Raw genomic sequence first — 22,891 nt, 5'->3', positions numbered from 1 at the left:
ATTTATTAAGAATCCTATTTCCAACATCAGATATTGACTTCTGTTATTAATAGTTCCTTTTGAAATTAGTTACTTTTCTACTTCTTGTAGTGATAACAATTCTTATTTACTTCAATTCCCTATGCAGTACACAAATTATTGGCATGAATTTGGAGATATATCTAATTGAGATATTTATGTCTCTTTTATTTATATCGCATTACTTTCCAGTTCCTTTTTTGGGTAGGAAACAAGAATCATATAATATTAAGAATTCTTATAGGAAATAAGAATTGATATATATCTAAACAAAAAAGAAGCAAGCCACATAGGAAACTACTTGCCGTTTTGTTAAACCATGTAGAAAAAAAAACATGAAGAGATAAATATGAGAATACGACTTTATTATATATATATATATATATATATATATGATGTTCATAACACCACTATCTTTTGTTTTTTAGACTCTCTCTCTCTCTCTCTTTTTAAACTTAATTAACGGGGGAAAAAACGTGAAGTGGGCTGTCCATTTTGATTTGTTATATTGTCTAAATAGATTACCCTAACAATTCTAACAAATGCGTTCTAAAACTTATTGGGCTGATAACTTATCATCTTTGCGAAAAAAAAAAAAGAGGAAGTATTTGATAGATGCATGTAATTCATTTAAAACTTCTTGGATTGGTGACTTATCTTCTCTTTCCTCTTGTCCTTTCTTATCCTTCATTTTAGTTTGTAATTTGTTCGTGGCTTAAATATTTAAGTGTATTTGACCCTTTTCTAAGGATCCAAGTCACTTGTATTAATTTTCCTTCAATTTTTTTTGAAGCATAGTCAACTTTAGTTTTTAATTTTTCTTTTGTTTATGTGCAGCCGTCTATTATGGATTTCATCATTGCGGTTGATCTTTACTTGCCCACTCATGAAGATAATAACACACTGGGTGCATGTCCATAGTATATGGCTCTACAATTAGTTTGAAGCTTTATATGGCTCTACACATTAGTTTGAAGCTTTATATGGCTCTACATTGTGTGTGTCTTTCCTTATTAGTGTGTCCAAAATAACATTATTGAGTGTGTTTAAATAGGAGATTATTTGGAAAATTTTTTTGAAAAAAATACTGTAGTATTTTTTTTTTGGTGATACATTATACATGTGAGATAAAAAAGTGGTTAAAAATGTATTTATGATACAAGCAGATAAGTTTGTATTAAATGCAATGAACGTCTTAAACATAAACTATCTGTTTTGATGATACAATTTTTGCACTAAATAAAATGTTATAGCCATGCAATAATATATTGTAATATTTTCAAAGTTTTTTTTTTATGTTATGGTAGCTTACAATTTGTAAATTTATATTAAATTTAAATCTAATTTTCAGTTATTGTAGGACTGCCTAATCAATTTAAGGTAAATAGTTAAAAATCACCCGTATAGTATAAATTTCATCTTTCTTAATTTTAGTAGGAATCTGTTATGTGGCACTTTTTTTTTTCTTTTTGTTTTTGTCGCAAAAGAAAACATATTTTTTCTGCATAAGTATTGAAATTCAAAAAGGTGGATAGTAATCTTACAGTTTTCACAGTGGACTTACATCTTCTTTAAGTGTGTTTATCTCGTATCCTTAAAAAACTAAAAATGAAAAAAAAAACCATCAAAATATTACTCGATAGTGATGAATGTACAAATAATTCATAAAGATCACTCTATTGATAAAGATAAAATTAACTGAAATGAGTTCACTGCTTCATTGTGCTTAGTTGCGCTAATTTTGTTGGAAATGAGGTCAATGCATTAAAATGAGGTTACCATGTAATAGTCCCGATGAACTACCAGCTCTTTTCATGCTTAGAACCTATGCAATTGTAAAAATGCAAATATGTTAAGCACTATCCTTTTACACTGTTATTATGTCAAATGTGTAACAAGAGAACTTTAAATATGAATTAACTTTATGTATCATTTGTACACAACTCGTTTTATTTCCTTAACATAAATCATTAGCACTAAAAAAAAAAAATTTACACAGTCAATTAGAAAAACAAAAAATTGTTGTCGCAGCCTCAAGCCCAGTTGGGGCTGACAATGAACTGGGGAGCATTATACTCATGGGCTGCTGTTAAAGGAAGTCTTGATCCTGCTATTGTTGTCCCACTTCTTGGACTCTAGAGTATGATAAAATATACGCTCATCAGGTACAAATTTTCTTCAACTAAATTGGTATTTTATACACTAAAGAACTGTGAGAATTAATAAGAATCAAATTAGTGACTGGACAATTTAGTTGCTCCTCATCAAAACAAGAGTTGATGGCTGGACACTTCCCTTTTTTCCTCGGTGACAAGGACCAGAGGATTTGCAAATGAAATCGTAAGAGAAAATACAAACGAAAACAACTACCAATGTTTAATTAAGCTAGAAAAAATGTGTAAATATGTCAGATCTTTTAAAAAGAATGGCCATCTCCATATTAATATTCTCTACCGATCGAGTCTGATATAGGAAGAATGGATTTTTATTCCCCATCCTTGGGGCATGGTTCATTGGTCCTAAATTTTCAATATCAAAACAGATTTAATCACATAAGTGTTAAATTTGGACCTATTAAGGAAAATTGGCAGTTTTGCTACAAATTGACAGAAATTGGCATGCACAACTCATATGGGCAAACAACCCTTCCTCTTGAATTTATTGTTGCACTAAGATCAATGAATTATTTGATCTTGTCATTTTGTTAATTTTGTGTACACTGATAATGTATATATTAACGACATCAACGCATATTAGTTAATTTTAATTTGATTTTGAACTTCATTTCTCCTACATATGACATACATCAATACTATATACACTGTATATGAAATCAATTCTTATTTAATGCAGTTGAAACTACGTAACTACGTCAAGCTAAAATTACCACACCATCGGTGAATAAATACTAGAAAGTGTAGTCTAATGAGTTTCCTGTTGATGGGAACAGGATAAAGAAGATGACTTGGAAATGGGTGTCAAATCCACTGCTTTGCTCTTGGGTGATTTTACAAAACTGTGGACTACTGGTTTTTCAGTTGCATCCAGTGCTAGTCTTGATCTAGCTGGATTCAATGCTCATATTAGTATTTACTTCTTTTTATTCATCTTTACCCAACTATTTTTTATTGTAATTAACTTTTTTTTATATGATCCATTGAGTTTATAAGTGAAGTTAACAATTTATGTATTGTTGCGAAAAAGATTTATCTAAGTATTGATTAAGCATATGTAGAATAACATGAGAAGATGTTTGATTATAATTTAACTTGGGTATATTTTTGACAGGTTGTCGATACTTATGCAATAATAATAATGGAAATCCTAGTTGCCAACAAAAGCAGTTTCGCGTCAATTCTAGTACTGGAGTAGGGACTCTAGACGTACAATGGGTTACTAGATTCACCATGGCTCCGAAGAGTTTGTTAAATCCAATATATCAGAATTTATTCCTGAAAACTTGTTAATTTGTATATATGGCAAGTAGAGTCGAATCTACAAAAACTGGGAGTAATTTGTTTCTCCTAAAGTCCAAGATATGGGGGAATTTTAGGGAAATTAACAATAAGCTATGCTAATCGAATATTGCAATTACCTAAAAATTAAATACCAATAACGTAAAAACTCAAACAATATTGGACAGCTCTAGTCAAGAAGCAACTTCGAAAATGGTTCTTCTAATTGATCATCGATGCAAGAATAATTTCACATATAAACTGATAAACAAGTTATAATTGTTAAACAAGCGATGATAATCAATTTCTCTGTAATTATCGACAGCTAAGGTACGACTGTTAGTTAATACCCTAATTGCAAAATAATCCTAGGTACGACCGTAAAATTAAATTTCACAATTGCTTTAAGATTTAGAGAAACCTTGTTCTAACTAAACAATACGCTACGAGGGTTGTCTAAAAATTAGCCCGTATATTTCTCTGACATAACGCCGATTATGCCAGTTGCCACTAATTTAGAACAATCAAACAATTATGAATTTAATTATTTTAATTGGCTCTAGGTTATTGAATTAATCTAACATTCGGGCCCGGGACAATTGAATAATATAACAACCATAAGAAAATAAAGTTGAAAATATACGAATACTAGAAAATAATAGGAAAACTAAAATCAGTTAAATTTCACAATTTAAGTCGAATCAAATCCTTAATTGTTCCTTGACTAGAAGTATAGATTTAGTTCATCTCCATTGAAAAAAATCCATGCAAAATTGCAGAATTAATTGTTGCATACATTGTCTCTCAATTGAGAGGAGCAATCCGATGGAATAAGCCACAAGAATAAGATGCAAAAGTCAAAATCCAAAGTAGTCAAGAATGTCTGCTACTTTTTTCTCCAATTCTTATCTTTTTCCCAAATTTTCTTACGAAAGTAAGATTTTCTCCAATTCTTATCTATTTCCTACGTAATTGTCCACTCCTATACGGCTACTCCCATGGATAATAGGAAAAGAGAGTTCTAATCTCAATTGACTTCCATCTCCTATTCAACCGAAGCCAAAAAAAGTAGGAAGTCTCCTAATTGGCCCGTTTCCTATTTTTGCTAAGCTACCTTTTCCAATTCAAATCTAACAATCAGCTAATGGAATATGTGCGGTCCCACGTTGTACTTTCAATTGGCAATTGGTGTCTCGCGCCTATCCTGTATTTTCTGGACACATTAAGGTCTGACTTGACGCGCTTATGCCAAATAGCAATTGTAGTGGAGAATTTGTATCTTTTTATCACATTTTGTTCCAACTCCCTGCAATCAACACAAATTCTCAAAAGTGAATAGAATCCACCAATTAATGCACATTCGGTAAGATAATAGGTGGGAATTAATTATAAAATAGACGACAAAAGTGCGACTTATCAATTCCTCCCACACTAAAACAATGCTTGTCCTCAAATATGAGAACCGCAACTAAACACCAATTCCAGACAATGGCGATTGATCCATCTACCTTATTGCCAAAATACCAAAAAACACATATCAAGCATTAATGGTCAAAATCCAAGAAATATCACCTCGGCTAGCTTTTAAATCGCAGACTATTCCAATTTATGGCTAACTATTCTAAGAAAAAGGAATGATCGATCAACATTTATCAGCAAATGGTCCAACTATTAATCAAAATCTCAACATAAAATCCATAGATTAGAAGGTTAACTTTAGACACGCATTTACACAACTTTCACACTTTTTTTGTTTTTGTGATTTTTTTTTCCCTTTGTGAGTGAGGAAGTAGCGGCGCGAGGAGATGGGCGGCGCTCAGTGGGTTTCGGTGTAGAGAGAACCAGGGGAAATAGGGGAGAAGGAAAGGAAGAAAAGAGAAAGAAATAAAAAGAAGGAAAGAAAAAGAAAGAAAGAAGAAGGAAAAAAAAGTTTCAGTTTTTTTTTTAAATTTTGAATTCAAATTTTAAAATTTGAAACTTAAAAATTAAATTTTAAAGTGAAACGAAAAAAAAGTTCAAAATTTTTTTAATACATATCTTTCCCTTGAACATGACGTGGGCATGTCAAGAAGGCAAAACTCCTTCTACTGAAGGTCCGTTAAGTTCAAAGTTACCATGTGCCCGATTGACGCGGACGCATTATAAGGGTGGAAACCCTTCTGATGAAAATTTTGAGAATTGCACATTACCACTCGCCCAAATGATACGGGCACATCATGAGAGGGTGGAAACCCTTTTGATGGAGACTTGTTGAATTAAAAGTCACCACGTGCCTGGTTGGCACGGGCACGTCATGTTGGTCAGTCCGCTCCAGGATCGAAAGAATAGCTCTCTAGGTGACTTGACGCTGGCACGTCATGAGAGTGGTAACTCTTTTGATGAAAGACTTGAGAGTTGCACATTATCACGTGCCCTATTAACGCGGGCGTGTCATGTCAAGGGAACACCTACTAATCATCAAAAACGAAAAATTAAACCAAAAATCTGAAAAAAAAAATTCTATGAAAACATATTGAAAGTATCAAATAAAATTGAACAAACACTAAAAGAAATTGGATTGCCTCCCAATAAGCGACTTCCTTTAACGTCTTTGGCTAAACATTAAACATCACTCCACAATCTAGATATAATTCAGATTTTCTCACATTCAATGACATTCCTTCGGGATTCAAATAGTCATTGAGTGCAACCATCTTCTTTAATTTTTTACTCATGTTCACCTTATAAAGTATTTTCATCCCATGATACTGGTTCGCAGCAATTTTGAGTTTACCCTTATAATCGAACTCAGAAAATTTTTGCACAAAGGGATTAGTAGCATGAATTGTAAACACAGAATGAGAGTTAACAGGATGTTTCATTGTATCAAAAATATTAAAATAGACTACTTCTCCATCAAATTTCATTGTGAGAGTACCCTTACTGACATCAATCTTAGTTTGGACAGTACTCAAGAAGGGCTTTCCTAATATAATAGGTAATAGATTTGAAGCACTTCTATCAGCCATATAAAGCACACAAAAATTAGCAAGAAAAATTAATCCAGCCTTCCTAATATAATAGGTGATGGATTTGAAGCACTTCTATCATCCATATAAAGTACAAAAAAATCAGCAGGAAAAATTAATCCATCTACTTGTACTAAAACAACCTCAATTATTCTATCCGGATAAACAAATGCACGATCAGCCAATTGAATTATTATCTCCTTTTCTTTCAAAGGTTCTAAATTTAGGAAATCATAAATTGATTTAGGCATCACGTTAATAGAAGCCCCTAAATCTAGCATGTCATTTTTGATATTAGAATGTCCAATCTTACAAGAGATAGTAAACATACCTGGATTCTTACATTTAGGTGGTAGTTTCCTTTGTAAAATCACTGAAACGTTCTCACCTATCACAATCTGTTCATCCCCCCCTCAACTTCTTCTTGTTAATGCATAAGTTTTTCAAGAATTTAACATATTTCGGCACTTGATTGATCGTGTCCAATAAAGAGATATTGATTGTCACCTTTTGAAACACCTCTAGAATCTTCTTTTCCTTATCTTGTTTCTTTGATTTCTCTAACCTGCTCGGAAAAGCGGTGAGTTTGTTCCAACTTTAATTATAAAATCAGAAATTATCTTTGGATTTGAATTCTCATTCCTTTCTCCTCAAGCTCTTTTTCAATTCGATCTTCATTTTTATCCTTCGGAATCACAAGTTTGGGTTTTTGAATTTCCTTCCCACTCCTTAAGGTCATTGCACTTACATTCTTCGGGTTCAGTTCAGGTTGAGATAGTAATTTTTTGTAAACTTAGGATTTCAGACAGTTGATTGCTATTGCCATCTAACTCATCTGACTCTACATTGCTTGTATTTGTCTTATTTGATTCCTTATATTCTGTAAGTCAGAATCCGTCTTTTGTTGATTAGCAATTAATTGTTTCATCATTACTTCTAGAATCGGGCTAGAGCTTGTAGGGAGTGGTGGTGGGCGAAATTGATATTGATGTTGATACCTACTGCCTATTCGGTGCAAAGTTTGATTGCTTATTTCCTCCATAGTTAAAGTTAGAGTAATCTCTCCAGTCTGGATTGTACATGTTCGAGTACGGGTCATATGACTTTTTTGGCGCGGGCACGTAACTAGTCATGTTTACTTGCTCCGCACTCTCTTCTTGAATCACTGGGCACATCTCTGTAGAATGATGTATGGCAGTACAAATCCCACACGCCTTGGCTTATGGAGCATTTTCCACAGCCAATTGCCTAACAAATGATGTTAACTCGGTCAACTGTTGTTGGATAGCTGATGTCTTTACCTCATTTACTCTGCATATTTGGACATCACCTCTTGTACCAAATTGTTGTGTATTCTCGGTCATCCTTTCAATCAACTCCCACGCTTCTCGAGGAGTCTTGTTCACCAACGCCCCTCCACCTACAGCATCAATGATACTCCTGTCTCTGAAAAGGAGCTCCTCATAAAAATACTGGATAAGCAATTGCTCGGTTATTTGGTGTTGGTTGCATTTGATGCACAGCTTCTTGAATTTTTTTCAATAAGTCATAGAGCGACTCTTCTGGGTGTTGCTTGATTCTACATATCTCCTTCCTCAAACTTGCAACTCGGGAAGTAGGAAAATATTTTTTCAAGAATTTTTTCTTCAACTGCTCTCAAGTGGTGATACTACCTAGAACTAGATAGTACAATCAGTCTTTTGCGGAGTCCTTGAGAGAGAAGGAAAATGCTCTCATTTTTATTTGCTCTTCCGTAATTTCGGAAGGTTTCATACTCTTACAGACAACATCGAACTCTTGCAAGTGTTTATGAGACTCCTCACCTAGTAAATCATGAAAAGATGGCAAAAGATGAATTAGGCCCGATTTTAACTCAAACAAGGTGTTATCATTCAAATTGAAAAAGTGATGCATAGAGGCTGCTGATTTAAATCAGAAACAGCCAACTCCCTTAGTGTTCGTGCATTAGCCATAGTACCTTCTTCTCGATCCGAGTCACTCAAAATATCACCAAGTGAACTTGTTGATTCAACTTCTAGATTAGGTCTCTGAGATCCAGCACTAGATTGCTTTTCTGTGAGCTGTCTGGTCTCTTTTCGCGTTCAGCGCGCGGTCTTTTCTATTTCAATGTCAAAAATCAATTCGCCTGTACGAGAGGACTGAGGCATAAGCTAGAAAAGACACTAGAAAATTAAAACAGAAATGAACTTAAAAAGAAACAAATTAACTAACGCCAGTTCCCGGCAACAGCGTAAAAAATTGACAAGTTGTCGATGTCTGTGCAATAATGATAATAAAACTCCTAGTTGCGAGCAAAAGCAGTTTCACGTCAATTCTAGTACTGGAGTAGGAATTCTAGATGTGTAATGGGTTATTAGATTCACTCTGACTCCGAAGAATTTGCTAAATCCGATATACCAAAATTTATTCACAAGAATTTGTTAATTTGTATATAAGGCAAGTAGAATGGAATCCACAAGAACTGGGAGTAATTCGTTTCTACTAAAATTCAAGTTATGGGAGGATATTAGGGAAATTAACAATAAGCTATGTTAATCGAATATTGCAATTAACTAAAAATTAAATAGCAATAAGATAAAAACTCAAACAGTATTGGACAGCTCTAGTCAAGAAGCAACTTCAGAAATGGTTCTTCTAATTGATCATCGATGCAAGAATAATTTCACATATAAACTGATAAACAAGTTATAATTGTCAAACAAGCGATGACAATCAATTTCTCCATAATTATCGACAGTTAAGGTACGACCGTTAGCTACTATCCTAATTGCAAAATAATCTTAGGTACGACTGTAGAATTAAATTTCATAATTACTTTAAAATTTAAAGAAACCCTATTTTAACCAAACAACACGCTATGATGGTTGTCTACAAATTAGTTCGTATATTTCCCTGACATAATCTCGATTATGCCAGTTGCCACTAATTTAGAATAATCAAATAATTACGGATTTAATTATTCTAATTGGCTCTAGGTTATTGAATTAATCTAACATCCGGACCCGGAACAATTGAATAATACAACAACCATAAGAAAAATAAAGCAAAAAATATACGAATACCAGAAAATAATAGAAAAACTAAAATCAATTAAATTTTACAATTTAAATCGAACCAAATCCTCAATTGTTCCTTAATTAGAAGTATAAATTTAGTTCATCTCCGTTGAAAAAAATTCATGCAAAATTGCAGAATTAATTGTTGCATACATCGTCTCTCAATTGAGAGGAGCAATCCAATGGAATAAGCCACAAGAATAAGATGCAAAAGTCAAAATCCAAAGTAGTCAAGAATGTCTGCTACTTTTTTCTCCAATTCTTATCTATTTCCTACGTAATTGTCCACTCCTATACGGCTACTCCCATGGGTAATAGGAAAAGAGAGTTCTAATCTCAATTGACTTCCATCTCCTATTCAACCGAAGCCAAAAAAAGTAGGAAGTCTCCTAAATCCTAATTGGCCCGTTTCCTATTTTTGCTGAGCTACCTTTTCCAATTCAAATCTAACAATCAGCTAATGGAATATGTGCGGTCCCACGTTGTACTTCCAATTGGCAATTAGTGTCTCGCGCCTGTCCCGTATTTTCTTTTCTGGACACGTTAAGGTCTGACTTGATGCACCTATGCCAAATATGCATAGGTGCATATTTGATAAGATAATAAGAAATAATTAATTATAAAATAGAAGACAAAAATGCGACTTATCAATTTTTATAGAAATAGAGTAAATCTATCCCTTACTCGGTGTGGAAATCCATGCAATTCGTACTTGTACAATAAGTTACTTCTTATTGTTACTTGCCTTTACTGTTTTTAATTTACAACATTAACCTTAGGAGCCATTTGTGTCTCTTCATATTTTGGTAAAATTTTTCGCACTTGAATTCCACTCTTTATCGCAAGAATACTTTTCAACCTTCTGATTTTGAATGATATATTATTTGGCAAATAGTCAAAAGAGAATTACTCATATTCTCTTTCTATTTTTTTTGTTTCATATATCTGTTTTTCAAATCCTATTCCCATAAAAATAATTCCCTTTCTTTTATTTTTCATATTTGCTGTTGTTAAACGGATCACTTTGGCTAAAAATATTTCTTTAATGTTCACTTTCCTCTAGCAGTCTACTTTTTTGTCTCTATATTTTCCCCTAATTAACATTAGTGGCATTGTTCTTGTTTTTTTTTTTTTTTTTGAGTGTTTTAGGATGGCCATTTTATGCATTGCTAGCTGCTGCTTCCTGTCACAGAGCTTGGCAAAATTGGGATGTTGTCCTATCAAGCCCTGCAGACTGTTTCAGAAAGTGGGTACTCATCCACGAAGATAAAATTGGAATTCACATATTATTTGACTTTACATAATTGACACCCATAAGAAATCATAATATGCTTATCCTCTCATGCTGAAATTAATTTCCACGCCTTCAAAGCATAATTCTCTCTTCTGGCTACTTTTGGATTTATGGTATGTAAGAGTGGAAGATTTTTCTTTTGAAGCGGAAATGAAAGGATGATTTCGCCATTGTGGAATACAAATTTTGATGGTTCCAATCCTAAATGGAACCTTACCCGTTCTCAGAAACAAGTCATTGAGGATACACAAACTCCATAATAAAGAAAAATCTTTGCTTTATATACCTCTGATATATTTTATTATCTCTAGCTAAGTTTTCTTCTACGCTTTCTGCTTAACAGATTTGCATCAAATAAATGGTTTGGTGGAATTGTCTTTGTTGCAATCCTATTTGGAAGACTCTTGTCCTAGAGGTATTTACGACCATCCAATTTCCACATCTTCCATTCGTGCTTCCTTTTGGAACTTTTTCTTTTGGTTGTCCTTCCTAACTAAATTTAATATTTAATTTTTGCAAGATTAAGCAAGAATGTCTAGCTGTTCAAATTTCACTTTTCTACAAAAAAAAAAAAAAAAGTGAATTTTTTTTTTCAAATTTAACCAATTTTTTCTGTGGCACTATTTGACTTTGCAGGCAAAGAATCATGATATCAATTATAGCTCGAGGGAGTGTTAGAGATGATTAAATTGTGCTCAGTAGTCAAAAGGAAGGTTGTGATCAGAGAAAACTATAGCGATCCTCAACAATTCTTCTCACACAGTAGCAGTAGTCCACGTTTCTTCTTTTTTTTTTTTTTTGAAAAATAGTCAATGCTTCTTGGATCCTACTTTAATAAACATAACATATGAATTGGATCCATTTGCTTCAATTACCTAAACTATTTGCCGATTACCTTGACTATGTAACTTTAGCCTGCACTATTTTTTTTTTTTTTTTGGCCTCATACTACATGACCTACCCCTCCCCAAGATTTTAAAATATCTACGTGAACCCCTTATAGTTTTGTGAAAATAGAAAATTTGACAAGACGTAATCTCCATACAACCATTAGTTAAAATGCTAATATTGTCCTTAGTTAATCATTAAATTATATAAGGTCTAACCACTGGGCATAAAACCATAGAGAAGCATGTGGATAGATGTAAAATTACATGGTATTAAGTGGATATTTATGCAAAATTATAGAAAATTAAATAGATATTATAATTCCATCATACGTACTTTTTCACATACTTTTGGAGCACGTCTTGGTCAATCGGCGTAATTGAAAATGCTTTCTATTCATTGATAAACTTTACATAAACCATAGAAAGGTTATGTATATATTTTAAAACCATAAGGAGATCATATGGCATTATGTAAAAGTATAGGGGGTTATGAGTAATTCACCCTTTCCTTTCGTAACGAAATCCTTTGCTAGAATTATTTGAACTCTTGGATTACCTTGACCACGTAACTATGGAATCTTTCTATCAAAAAAATGCAACTATGAAGTCTCCAAAATCATTGGGCAGTTCTCTTGGTCTTTGTTCTTTTTTTGTCGTTTGTCTATAGCAAGTCATTAGCTGTTAGTCAATGTGATTTCATATTTGCCAACTTGTTTCTAAGTAATTTTTTGATGGCTTTGTTTTGTAACTACATGTAGAGCTGTTCCCCTAAGCTTCCATGCCAACCTCTCACAACAATTTCTCTTGGGGACTTTAACAAAATGGCCCAAGCTTCCAAGCTCAGTCATGGCATCCTCTCATAGTTTCTCTGGGATTTTTCCCATCTCCAACTTCAACCATCAACCTCATCCCTCCATAGCTCTCTCCAAATCCTCCATCAAACCAGCCAAATCAATCTCCAAAATCAACCCTTCTAGTGTGGAAAACTCAGCCACATTCAACCATTCTTCGATAAAGGATACCAGATTTCTTGGTAGAGGCTGTAACCTAACATATCAAGCTCCACGATTATCAGCATCATCAAAGTCATTAGAGCAGAGTGAAGATGAAAAACCTGCTTCTTCTTCTTGGATTGAATCGGTTTTTCCTGAAAAAGCTCGGCCTTATGCCTACCTAGTCCGGTTGGACAAGCCGATCGGCACGTTGTTAATTGCATGGCCATGTATGTGGTCACTAGCATTCGCGGCGAACCCCGGCAGCCTTCCTGATGTGAAGATGTTGGCATTCTTTTTCTTGGTGTCTTTCTTGACGAGAAACATTGGATGCACCATTAACGATTACCTTGATAAGGATTTCGATGCACAGGTGATGATGGCTTTCAATTTGATTAGTGAATCTGTTGTTTCTTTTTAATTTTTAACCTTTCATTTTTTTTAAGGGATAATTTTGGAAACATCCCCTGAGGTTTCTGACTCTTTCACTGGCTTCCCTCTAGGTTTCAAAAATTACATTAACCTCCCTTGAGATTAATTATCTTGTTATATTTAGGTCCAACCAATCATTAACAGGTAAGGATAGCAATGCGCGGCCACCCGCCCTCCGGGGGGCTAATGGGGCAGGGGGAATTTTTTCCCCTGCTCCGCCACTCTCTTTAAAAAAATAAATATATAAAATATATATGTATATAATTATATATATAATATATAATTTAATTAGTTACAAACTGATGATAATGATATTATTAGTTATATGTATTATATAATGTATATTGCTATATGTAATACAATTGATATTATCAATTATACTAATAATTATATATGTGTACTAATACAAATTATTAATTAGTTATACTAAATTTACTAATACATTTATACTAAATCCCTAATTACACTTAATACAATAACACTTATTTCTCAAAATAAAGCACAAGCACAATAATGAATTAGTGATTGTATTTGTGTCAAAAGTGAAAACATGACTATTTTAGTTGTATTTATTTCATCATGTTGGATTATATTCAAGTAACTTTTGTTTGATTGTTTTTATAAGTTTCAATTGTGAAATTACAATGAATAATAATTTGGTGATGTGTTGATGTTTTAGTATTTGATTATTTGTTAAAATTTAATTATAATAAAATTATATAATAAATTTTTATTAGCCCGTGGGGACATCCGAGGGGGAAGCGGAGCCGGGCGAGGGGAAGCACCCGTCCCCCGTCCATTGCCCCAACCCCGCCCCGTTGCCATCCTTATTAACAAGTGATATTAGAAGAGAAAAGATAATAAGATTCTATCATTGTATCTCATCTACTATATTATTTAATTAATTTAATACTAACTCACACATTAAAAAAAATACTAAATTTTATTTTTATCATTAGCTCTCAAATCAAATATAACAAGAAAAAAATAGTATATCATTTTATAACTTTCACTTAATACAAGAACCAAATTACTCTTTTTAATTGCATGCCCATTGTCAAACATGACCAACAACAAGTAATCAAAAAATTTGCAACCAAAATATTACAGAGAACAAACATTAACATCATAAATATTCTTGTCAACATATTAAAGTTAGTTATTGAGATTTTTATGATACTAAAGCTCACTCCTTGTAATATTTTGGTTACAGATTTTTTTTATTATTTGCTATTAATCATGTTTGACAATAGGTTCGTAACTAAAAAGAGTAAATTGGATCTTATATGAAGTGAAATATGTAGAATGATATACTATTTTTGATATACCATTATAGGTTCCAAAGTTCTTTATTAGCTAATTGAATAATTGCAATAATTCCACTTACCCTTTGCACAAGGGAGACCCTTCCCACCCAAATCCATTGGAGCTTGTTGCCAATAATGGGCTCACATTTTTTTTTTATTAACCAGTAATGGGCTCACATCAATTCCCCTGTCCCATATTATACCCCAAGAAGAAGGAAAAAAGAACAACACTAAAGAAACGAATATGGAAAAGATACCATACCAAAAGAAGATGGAAGAATCATTTTTTATGATATCATACGAATAAAGAAACATTTTTTTTATTAGCCAATAATGGGCTCACATCAATTCCACTGTCCCATATTATACCCCAAGAAGAAGGAAAAGAGAACAACACTAAAGAAACGAATATGGAAAAGATATCATACCAAAAGAAGATGGAAGGATCATGGAAGAATTCCACCCTTTGTTCTTTGTGTTGTGATTAATACTCCCTCTTATGCTGTGCTCCTTTCTTCAAGTTTCAGCATCCCAATGATGAGTTACCCTTCATTGCAATTCCATTGCATAAAATAACAAAGAAAACTTGTGTATTTCAGGTGGAGAGAACCAAAGGAAGGCCTCTGGCCTCTGGCTCAATCACCGGATTTCAAGCCCTTCGTTTCCTTGGCATCCAATTGCTAATTGGTTATGGAGTTCTTCTCCCAGTAAACGAACTAAGGTTTTTCTACCATCAACCAAATATATCCAGAGTTGACTACGTTTTTAAACAAAATGCCACTAAACAATAACAGCAGATGCCACTATAATCTCTTACCATGACATTACAATTGAAAATGCCATTAATTTTAGAGTAAATTTTATATACGCTGTCAATGTATACACTATCACAGTTGGATGAATGATATATGAGCAAATTTTAAATTTTAAATTTAAATTTTACGCACGTGTCATAAATCTAATGGTGATAGTGTATATACTGACAGTGTATATAATGTCACTAAATCACTTTTTTCTTATAGTGAAAAATGATGGAAAATAATATAATGGTGAGACCATTTCGCAGGGAGTGTATGTATGTATTCAAGATAGACTCACATTGAATGGCACTATATAAAGTCTGGTATTAGTTTATAAATATGTAATTATAAACCTACCAACTGACTAAATGTGCAATTTTAGGAGCCACGTCCCAATTAGGTTTGGAATTTGGATTCTTAAATAGCCACTTTCTGTTGTTTAGACTTAATTAATGGAGAGAAAACATGAATGGACTGTCCATTTTGACTTATGATATTTAATTAGATAACCCTAACAATTCTAACAAATGTGTTCTAAAACTTATTGGATTGATAACTAATCCTCTTTTCCAAAACAGCAAGTGATAGATGCATGTAATCCACTTAAAAACTATTGGGTTGATAACTTATCTTCTGTTCTCTTTTCCTTTCTTACTTCGTTTTAGTTTATAAATTGTTTGTGGCTTATCTACCATATTCAAATGTATTTGAAGCTTCTCTGAGGATCCAAGTCGCTTTCTTTTCTTCCTTCAATTTTTGCTAAGCATCTTCAAATCTTAGCTTTAATTCTTCTTTTGCTTATGTGCAGCCGTCTACTATGGGCTTCATCCTTACCGTTGATCTTCATTTACCCGCTTATGAAGAGAATAACATACTGGGTAGTATCATATCTATAGTATACGGCTCTATATTTTGTTCAAAATTTATTATATTTTTTCCCTTATTAGTATGTCCAAAACAACCTTAATTTTCTTAAACTGGAATGAACTTTTGAAACATTAACTATTTTTTTTACATGATATAATTTTTTTCACTAAATAGAATGTTCACGTCATTTATGCAGTTATTATGCCAACTGTGTTACAAGAGATTTTTAAATATAAAAAAAAAACATTTAGAAAACATTTACTCTGCCAATTAGAAAAGTGAAAAATTAATGTGTATGTTAATGCAGCCTCAAGCCCTATTGGGACTGGCTATGAACTGGGGAGTATTATGCTCCTGGGCTGCTGTGAAAGGAAGTCTTGATCCTACTATTGTTTTCCCACTTCTTGTTGGATGCTTCTTTTGGACTCTAGAGTATGATACAATATATGCACATCAGGTACAAATTTTCTTGAACTAAATTGATGTTTTATGCATCAACTAATTATAAGAAAAATCAAATTAGTGACTAGATTTTTTTTTTCTAAATTAAAATACTGGAGAATTAATGACTGGAGACTTCCCTTTGTCCTAGATGAGAAGGACTTGAGGATTTGGCTAATGGAATTGTAAGTGGGGATATAAACGCAATTAACAAGCAATGTTTAGTTAAGCTAGAAAAATTTGTGAATAAAGTCAGATCTTTTAAAACCAAAAAGAATGGCCATCTCCATATACTATTTTACTTTCATTGACAACCCTATCGGGTCTGATGTATCTGAGTAATTCTTTTTGGATTCTTCTATTATATATGTACCCTTAAGGCACATGATAAGAGGTGAGTTCTAGAGTTAGTTGTCTGGGAAAATGTAAAATTTCTCCGCTAAAATTAATTGAATTTATGAGTAGATATTAATGTCTAAGATTTAAAATGGATCCACTTCTTATATTCTGTACGTTTATTTTGTGTCCTAAAGGCATAGAATAAAAAAAAAAAAACCATGTGGGCACGAGCAACTTGGACCTGTTAAAGACGATTGACCATTGGACAAAAAATTGGCACCAGCAACTCATGTGGGCAGTAATATAAAACTCTGATTTTTGAATTTTTGTTGAACTAAGATCAATGAGCTATTTGGTCTTCTCATTTTTCTTCACTTGATTTAGTATATTTGAAGTTATTAAACTTCATTAAGCTAGAAATACAAATGCCAATATTAGAAATGGCAGTTGAATTTCTTCAAAAAAAAGAAAAAAGAAAAAAAAAAAGAAATGGCAGTTGAATGAGTTCCCTGTTTATTGGGCACAGGATAAAAAGGATGACGTGAAAGCGGGTGTCAAATCTACAGCTTTGCTATTGGGCGAATCAACAAAATTGTGGTCTGCTAGTTTTGGAGCGGCATCCATTGCTTGTTTTGCTCTAGCCGGATTGAATGCTCATATTGGTATTTACTTCTTTTTATTCATCTTTTTTTTTTTCCATTTTACTCAACAATTATCTAATTGTAATTTGCATCTAATGAAGTCAACTATTTATGTATTGTTGTGAAAAAGGTCTATCTGCATGTATAATTAAGCACGAGTAAATTAACAGGAGATCATGTTTCATAATTTTGTACATGTGGAGTAAATCCATCTCTTACGCAACTATTTGTGTACAAGAAGTTACTTCTGATTGTTACTCGCCTCTGCTGTTGTTAATTTACAATATTAGCCATAGGAGCCATATGTGTCTCTTCCTACCCACGCTTTCTTGGAAGGGCAAAACTTTGGTAGATCCGATCTTGTAGATCTAGTGGTCCAAATTTTATCACATTTTCATTACTTGAGTTAATGACATGGTGTGACAAATTTTGAACTACTAGATCTACATAAATCAAGTCTACCCAAGTGTTTGCATCTAGCAGGAAGAGTTTCCTACTTCTTATTTTGAATGGTATACTATTTTAAACATAGTCTAAAATCTAGATAAAATTATCATGTTTTCTTGTTGTTTATATGTATGGTAAAGGGCAAACTGTAATCGATTCAATGGTCATAAAATATTAGACAATTTTATAAATTTACTTATACATATATATACACATATATACACACACACATATGTGTATATATATATATATATATATATGACCCAGTTTATGTTTGGATTTGGGCATGGATCATAGCAAATCAGGCTCGTGACTCTTTTACAGAATCTAGATCTGGGTAGAGTTTGGATTTGAGAAATTAAATCCAATTCCTATCCAAATATATTGGGTTGGATTGGATCTGAGTAAGATCCGACCCATTGACATGCCTAGTAGTTATATTGAGAAGATATGAAGCAGTTTGAATAAAAGACTCCCGAAACTACCAGCTTTCAAAGCTGACTTGACTAAAAGCACTTAAAATTAGTTAGTTATTAGACGAGATTTTACAAAAAAAAAAAAAAAGATTTATAGAATAAAACAAATATTTCTTTTTTTTTCGATGCGAATTTGACACACCAGGGGGACGGGTATCATTTTCATGTCGGCCTAAGAATGAGTGATTGCCCTTCTCCGACCCTTACTACCCAACGCTGCTTTGATAGTTACTATTAAAATAGGTGGTAGAATTTAAGATTTTGTGAGGGTAAAAATGAAAGTTCAAAAAGTGACAAAAAAATGTTTACACCAAAACACAAGACTCCCAATTTATACATAGTATTGATATAGATGTTAGCTTTGGCTAAAAATATTTCTTTCTATTTTACTCTCACCTTGCTGTCTGCTTTTTGCCTATATATTTTTTCTAACTTTTATTTCCATGTCCTTATTTGTTGAGTGTTATAGGATGGCCATTTTATGCATTGCTAGTAGCTGCTTCCGGTCACATAGCTTGGCAAATTTGGGATGTTGACCTATCAAACCCGGCAGACAGTTTCAGAAAGTAGGTATTCATCCATAGAGATAAAATTGGAATTCACTCGTTGACTTTACATAATTGATACCCTTAATTAGGAAATCATAGTAGGTTCATCCTCTCATGCTATAATTTATTTCCACACCTTCGAAGCTGAATTCTCCCTTCCGGCTAGTGAAGAACAATCTCTTAGCATTTGTTTGAGCTAATTACTTTTCTTTGTGAGTGGGTCCATAGCGAAAGTAAACAAATCATACGAAGAATGTAAAAAGAATATACGCAAATTGTTAAAGGGTTTTAACATATCTAAGTGTGTTATTGTCTATTATAATTACATTCTTAGTAGTACTTATAGATAGAGCCCATTTGAACTTAATGGTATGTATCCCTAAAAGCGCAATACTTTCTTCTAAAGCGAAAATGAAAGGGTGCTTTCCCCATTGTAGAACACAAATTTTGATGTTTCCACTCTTAATGTAACCTTACCCATTTTTGAGAAAAAAAGTCTTGAAGAGATACAAACTCCATAAGGGGAAAAAAAAAAGTCTATGCTCTATATGTTTCCTGATATATCTTATGATCTCTGGCTAAGTTTTCTTCTACTCTTTCTACCAAACAGATTTGCATCAAATAAATGGTTTGGTGGAATTGTCTTTAGTGCAATCCTATTCGGAAGATTCCTTTCCTAGAGGTATTTACAACCATCCAATTTCCAAATCATCCATTCGTACTGCTTTTTGGACCTTTTTCTTTCGGTAGTCTTTTTAACCAAATATGGTGTTTACAATGTCTAGCTATTCAAATTTCACTCTGCTACCAAAAAATAAATAAGAAAGAAAGAATTTTTTTCAAATTTCACTAATTTTTTATGTGTGCTATTTGACTTTGCAGGCAAAGAAACTTGGTGTCAACTACTGCAAAAGGGAGAGTTGGAAATGATTAAATTCAATCATCTTTTGAAAATATAATGTTACAGATATAGTAATGCTCCAAAAAACGCATAACAACCTTGGGGACTGTGCTGGATGAGGGATTGAATCCTCAACCATTGGCAATTGTAATACACTATCCCATTAATAGTGTCATATTTTATTTTTCAAGATGTGCAATCAAAACATTCCTAATGATTTTTATAATCTAATATCCCTTGCTTCCATTATGTTTCCAAGTTCAAAGAAAAATTAAATTGATTGGGAAACTTAGGATCGTGGGATAAAAATATGCAAAACAACTGAATACAGTTTAGTGACAAACGGAGTTTACTGCTACCAATTACATATACATTCGACCACCTATGCTAGTCACCACTCCTTGGAGCCAGATGCCTTGGAGAACAATCTGTGACCAAACGCCGCTGTTGACTGCCGACAGTTGACTCTGGGAAGGCATTTGTGACAATCCGCATTGTTGTGGCTTTTCAATTGTTCCACATTTATATTTTCCAAAATTTCTCAATCATCAAGACTTAGGGTATGTTTGATAAATTTGAAATCTGAATATATTAAATTATTGAATTGTTAAATATTAAATCTAATACATTTGAGTGCATATCACATTCAATAATAAATGAATAACTTATCACTTAATTTTGGAAGCAAGTTTTGCCGAGAAAATTCAGTACTACTTAATTAATTCAGATGTTCAATTTTTTATTATCAAACGGTCTGAATATGTTAAAATCTAAATCCATTAAATTTAAGTATTGAATTAGGTTATCAGACAGAGCTTTAGTTTACTAGTTAAGGTTAAGGCCCTAAAAATTAGAAGTCCTAGGGTCAAATCCCCCTTTCCCCTTATGTCTTCTTAAATCCCACCCTCTTCTAATGAAAATTTTAAAAAGGAAACTTAATTACCTAATATCCTTATTGTTTAACACCCATGATTATTGGAAAGCAATAAAATTTGAATTCAATTACCTTTTATTATTATTCATTTACGTGCCTTTTCTCTTTTTCCTTTCCCTTTTCCTCTTTAATACTCCATAACTTTTACTCTCTGGTTATTTTTTCTTTTTCCTTACTTATTCAACCTTCAAACTTACCTATCTTCAACCCTTAAATTTCTATGAGGCTATGAGACTCATTCATTATCATTGTCCTAAATATTTCTATCATTCTTCCTCACACAATCCCCTCTTTGGCATTGTGATGTTTGAAATGTAGCTATATAATTAAGTAACCACTTTTTTTAAGGCTGTGAAATGCGTATCATCCTTGATTGACTTCATCCTATGCAAATCACATGTAACTCTCACATCCCCACTGCAATGTACGACAATCATTCCTTAAAGAAATCATTAATAATTGTATTAAAAAATAAGCACAATATAATAGCGATTTGGTGCTTACCTAAAAGTTGAGGGGTTATAGAGCAGATACTCGCCACGTTAGACTACTTACTTATAACAATCGCAATCCTTCTTGTGACCAAATGTATATAATAGATTAGTTGGTTTTGAACTTTTATTTAGAATTATATCTAGTTTCATTTACGCAATATATAGAATTTTTTCTAATATCTATGCTATTAATTTCTTGTTTTTCTCTTTACTTCTTCTTTTTTTTGAATAAATATTATATACACTGACAGTATATACACTATCACTGTTACATTCATGACATGTGTGCAAAAATTGAATTTCAAATTTAAATTTCATATAATTGTCATTCAGCCAATGTTGACTGTGTATACACTGTCAGTGTAGGAAAGATTAATCCTTTTTTTTTGGATAGGGATAAGAAAAGAAATGGATTAAAGAGAATTTAAAGAAGTGGATGGAAGATAATTATATGGTCTCCTTCCCTACATTGCAATCACTTGGGTACAATTTCAAATTTCATGCCATTATATTTGTGAAACCATCTCAATGGCTTCTGTACGTAAGATTTTTAAGGTTAAAGGTGAGATTATCAATCTTTCACTCAAAGCCAATTCACTTCACTGTTCTCTATTCTCTTCTTTTTCAACTTCTCTCTACTTTTTCTTTTCTTTTTAAATGCCTTCCTTTAGGGAGAGAGACCATGGGAGGGGGACCCTCACATGAATTTCATTTCATTTTATTTTTTCTAATAAAGTCTCTCCTAAGTTTTCTTAGTGAGAGTTTTCTGTTTCATCTAGATATTTTTAGTGAAAATTTTCTGTTCTCCAAGGGATTCCTATAGAGATTTGAAATTTTTTTGGATCTTGAATTTATTTTGCTAGATCTTATCATCATTATTGCAGTTCAAAATCGTTGATTAGTAGATCTAGTAGTTGCAACATGTACAAAAAGGAGCTATAGTGATTTATCTGTTAGAAGACAATTTTGAAATTTTTTGTATTTTTCAGATCTGTTTATAATTTTTTGGATCTATTATATCCATTTAATTACAAATCTGTAATTTCTAGTGCATGTTTAACCTATCATCAGAGTAGCAATATAGATCAATTTGTGTTGGACAATTTCCAGCAATTTGTTAATGGAATTTGCTTTTTATGAAAAACAAAAAAAAGGGTTAAAGGTGAGATTGATGTGATCATACAAAGTTTCTTTCATTCATCCAAAATCTACTTTGATTTAGTTGATGCTAAAAAGGAAATATTCTATTGATGCTAAAAAGGAATTACTCTATCTTGAATGTATATCTATGAGTAGATTCTTTTGTTTGTTAATGAGAGATCTTTGAATGAAATATTAGTATGTATTTGCATATGGATAGATTGGGAAAAAAGGTCGAGGTAAACCAATTAGTATGCGACTAAAGTATTACTCTTAATAATCACACACCTCACTCAGTTTGGAGCTGATAGACTGTAAGGCCATTGATTTATATCTATTTTTGTACAATATAGAATTTAACCTTCTTTTTCCTATTGTATACTAGGAGGT

The 22,891-nt window shown here is 32.6% G+C and overlaps 1 protein-coding gene and 1 pseudogene across 2 annotated transcripts; both read left to right on the top strand.

Annotated features, from left to right (window-relative positions):
• The window catches only part of LOC140004700 (4-hydroxybenzoate geranyltransferase 2-like), a 38,111-nt pseudogene extending 26,846 nt beyond the window's left edge, over positions 1–11,265 (top strand).
• Positions 11,266–12,451: 1,186 nt separating this feature from the next.
• On the top strand, positions 12,452–20,179 carry LOC113739528 (4-hydroxybenzoate geranyltransferase 2). 2 transcript variants are annotated; one of them, XM_027266749.2, is made up of 8 exons: positions 12,452–13,107; positions 15,073–15,194; positions 16,082–16,151; positions 16,448–16,597; positions 17,447–17,582; positions 18,954–19,050; positions 19,643–19,714; positions 19,915–20,179. In XM_027266749.2, the coding sequence occupies exons 1-7, from the start codon at positions 12,589–12,591 to the stop codon at positions 19,710–19,712; spliced, it is 1,164 nt and encodes a 387-aa protein (XP_027122550.1). In that variant the 5' UTR covers positions 12,452–12,588; the 3' UTR covers positions 19,713–19,714; positions 19,915–20,179. The 2 variants fall into 2 exon arrangements, with proteins under 2 accessions (XP_027122550.1, XP_071902208.1); XM_072046107.1 differs by lacking the exon at positions 18,954–19,050.
• Positions 20,180–22,891: the final 2,712 nt, after the last annotated feature.

This window comes from Coffea arabica, chromosome 4c (assembly GCF_036785885.1).
Source record: "Coffea arabica cultivar ET-39 chromosome 4c, Coffea Arabica ET-39 HiFi, whole genome shotgun sequence".
Taxonomy (NCBI): Eukaryota; Viridiplantae; Streptophyta; class Magnoliopsida; order Gentianales; family Rubiaceae; genus Coffea; species Coffea arabica.
Note: the sequence above shows the minus strand (reverse complement) of the source record. Positions and strands in the feature narration are given on the sequence as shown.

Bases quoted from the DNA above. Each gene is read 5' to 3' on its own strand.
- LOC113739528 (XM_027266749.2), top strand. From the start codon at position 12,589: ATGGCATCCTCTCATAGTTTCTCTGGGATTTTTCCCATCTCCAACTTC. The intron at 15,195-16,081 runs GTTTTTCTACCA...GCTTATGTGCAG, and splicing joins CTCCCAGTAAACGAACTAAG to CCGTCTACTATGGGCTTCAT. The intron at 16,598-17,446 runs GTACAAATTTTC...TATTGGGCACAG, and splicing joins ATACAATATATGCACATCAG to GATAAAAAGGATGACGTGAA.